General features: G+C 39.6%; 1 protein-coding gene across 1 annotated transcript; it reads left to right on the top strand.

Moving 5' to 3' along the window:
- Nucleotides 1-764: 764 nt before the first annotated feature.
- LOC307017547 (gastrotropin-like) lies at nt 765-2,157 on the top strand. The gene is given in 5 exon segments (XM_079647143.1): nt 765-871; nt 873-973; nt 1,073-1,248; nt 1,397-1,486; nt 2,011-2,157. Coding segments are annotated over 5 exon segments (510 nt in total). The 5' UTR covers nt 765-779; the 3' UTR covers nt 2,062-2,157.
- The last annotated feature ends 1,129 nt before the right edge of the window (nt 2,158-3,286 follow it).

The following is a 3,286-nucleotide window of genomic DNA, read 5'->3' as shown; positions in this document are numbered from 1 at the left end:
TATTCTTCAAAATGAAGTATATATATAATGATGTGTCTTTGGTTGGAAGACATGGGAATAGTGCTGAATGCGTCAGACAAAATGGGGAAGTCAGACAGTATTAACATTTGGATTTGGTCTTTTCATGGCATTTGTTGACCATTTTAAATGTAAATGATCACACAGTTGTATTTAGGAATACATACAATGTTTACACACCACAGACAAACAATTAAGGTAGAGAAACTTGATTGTGTCACCAGGTCACTCTACCAGACAGGACAAATTGCCATGATAATGCATAACCTGGTTGAAGTTGACTTTATATGTGCCAATTTCAAAATGCAAATAATCAAGTAAAAAGGACAAAACTATTTTGTATACCAACTTAACAATTAACTGTCACTCCTTATACAATGTTATAAGTTATAAAACACGGGAATTACTCCTATCACTTCTCATCATATTCTAGAGTTTTTTTTTAATGCAAGCTTGTAAAGAAAGACCTTGAACAAGTAAATGGTGATCTCTTTGCGGACCATTCACAATCCAAGACAATAAACTACTTCCAATAAAAGGATTATACTTTCAAACAATAATTTTTATTTGATTTTTGACGAGTCTTGGGCAGTAAAAGGGTAGGGCGCGACCGCAGGGCCGTTGGTGGAGAGTTCGTTGACCTGCTGAGCCGTCAGCATTCTGCTCAGTGCTGGGGAACTCCATAAACGGCCGTTTGCACAGGTTATTGCCCTCCATTGTAGTCATCACATTCAGCTGTAATTACACTCTGGTGTCATCACATGAAGATGAGGGAGGTGGCGAGAGGCGTACGGTATATAACCAGGGAGCAGTCTTGGTCTCAGTACCTTGCTTTTCCCTCAGCTTACCTCAGCATCTCTCACGCCTCCTCACACCAACACCACCAAAATGGCCTTCGCTGGAAAATGGGAAACTGAGAGCCAGGAGGGATATGACGCTTTCTGCAAGCTTCTTAGTGAGAAAACTTTTCTCAGCCAAACAACTCATGCATTATACTTCACTGTGTGTTTATGGACTGCCTTGGGCTCACACTTCTCTTATTTTTCCATTCCAGGTATCCCCGATGACGTGATTGCAAAGGGCCGTGACTACAAGATGGTCACAGAGATCACCCAGGACGGCAACACCTTCTCCTGGACCCAGCTGTACCCCGCCAACGCCAAGGTCGCCAACACGTTCAGCGTCGACAAGGAGGCCGACATGGAGACCATCGGAGGAAAGAAATTCAAGGTAGGAGGCAAAGACTCATACTCAATCCTTCTTTAGCTCCAGTTGTTGTTAAAATGGAAGCATGCTATTGTTTATAAAGCAAGAAGAAAGGGTGGGGTGCATGGATGTATCCTGGTTCCCTGACTGATTATAACTTGTGTGTTTTCAGGCTACAGTGCACATGGATGGAGGCAAGCTGAGCGTGAACTTCCCCAACTACCACCACACCTCTGAGATCGTCGGGGGCAAGCTCATCGAGGTAAACACACTTGCTGAGGCTTTGAGTGCTGAGGAGTGACAGCCGTTATTATACTCCTGCACCCCGCAGGGATCATTAGAGTCATTAACGCTGCAGTTCTATAGGTGTTTGCTAATGTGGAAAACTGTCAAGAGTTTTGCCAAAAAGTTAATTCTGTCATTCAGTGATGGAAGAAGAAGTATTTAGATTCTCTACTCAAGTAAAAGTATTAACAACACACAGTTAAAAAACTCCCCTACAGTCCTATTTTCAAAGCCTGACTTGAGGTAAAGTACTCATTGTGCAGTCAAATGTTCTCTGACAGTGGTTTACTATTATATAAGATGTTTTGGAATTGATATTACTGCTGCTTTAATGTGTATGTTGCACTACTACTCTATATACTGTTGGGTAGTTATATCTACAGCTCTCAGTTGAAAACATGTGAGTAGCTTTGTTTGATCAAATCCATTGAAAAATAACAAGACAATGCAATAACTTACTCCTTGTTTTATTTATTTTCCTCTTCCTCTGTCTCTCTCTAGATCTCCACATCTGGCGCTGTAGTGTTTAAGAGAACCAGCAAGAAGATCTAACTGACTGGTGACTGACCTATGACCTCTTAAACAGTTACAACGGAGACCTCAGCTACTAATGCGTTCAATAAACTAAGAATATGATACAAACATAAACCTGTGTTTCTTTGCTTTCTTGAGCGTGTGTTTGTGTGTATTCGATTGTATTTCCTTTTTTAAAGATAGTATCAGACACAAAATACACATACTCCCTGGAAAGTCTCCAATATACCATAAAGCCGCCTGGAGTTTAATTTGCAGACAGCATATACACAGCCATATTGTGAAGGTTTTAAAAAGTTATTTAAAGAAAGTTCATCCCTCTCTGTTCTTTACATGTGCACATTTGATCTCTTTTAAGAGCTATAACTGAATCACATATCCTATTTAAAAGAGCATATGTCACTTTATAGCAGCAATATTTACTGTAACATTTTGTACAAAAGCTGACCTGGTTGAACTCTCTTCACGGATCTGTTTGATAGGATGGTCTTTAATTTCTTTGGTTCACAAAAACCAAAAACTCAATGTGTTCGCACGCAATATAGAAAATGTTGCAAAACAGCGAGTGTACATAATAGTCTACACTCAAACAGTAGCAAAACCGTCAGTGCTCCGTGGCAAAGGATGTGTTTAGACACATTTTTTGGTTAATACGTTTTGATAAATAATGGTTAGAAACCTAAAGTAGATCCTCCTTCTTTGCTTCCTTCTATGGAAGGAAATATGAGATGTAAGTGTTTGAGTTTGGAAGAAAAATTAAAAAAAGGCATCTTTCAGTTGGAGTTTTCCAGCTGCTCTCTTGGATCACATGATGGTTGTTCTAATGTCAGTCTGACTCTAACCCCACACATTCTCATGGACATCTTACAGACCACGAGCATTTCAGATACTGTGTAATCCACTTCATTTGAGGAATAAAGTTAAAATAAAAATGTCTTCTTGGCAACTCTACAAATAGGAGAAGTTTAATCATGAGGAGGATTTCCTACAATCTACCATGTCTATGTGGATGTAAAAATTGCTCTGCTGATCTTCTGCAGTGTACTCAGTGCTGCCACAAGTGGATGGAAGTCATAATGCAGCAATACTACAGATAACTGAAACGTGTTGATGCCAGATCTTTGCCTACTCTTCTTGACATAATTTCCTCCTTTTCACTCCCAATTTCTTCTCCTTTATTACCCTACCATGCTTTTAATGTAATTTTTTCCTGTCCTCTTTATTTTCTCTCTTCTATGCCTTA

The sequence above is a fragment of the Notothenia rossii genome (genome assembly GCF_949606895.1).
Source record: "Notothenia rossii genome assembly, chromosome: 9".
NCBI classification, from domain to species: Eukaryota; Metazoa; Chordata; class Actinopteri; order Perciformes; family Nototheniidae; genus Notothenia; species Notothenia rossii.
Note: the sequence above shows the minus strand (reverse complement) of the source record. Positions and strands in the feature narration are given on the sequence as shown.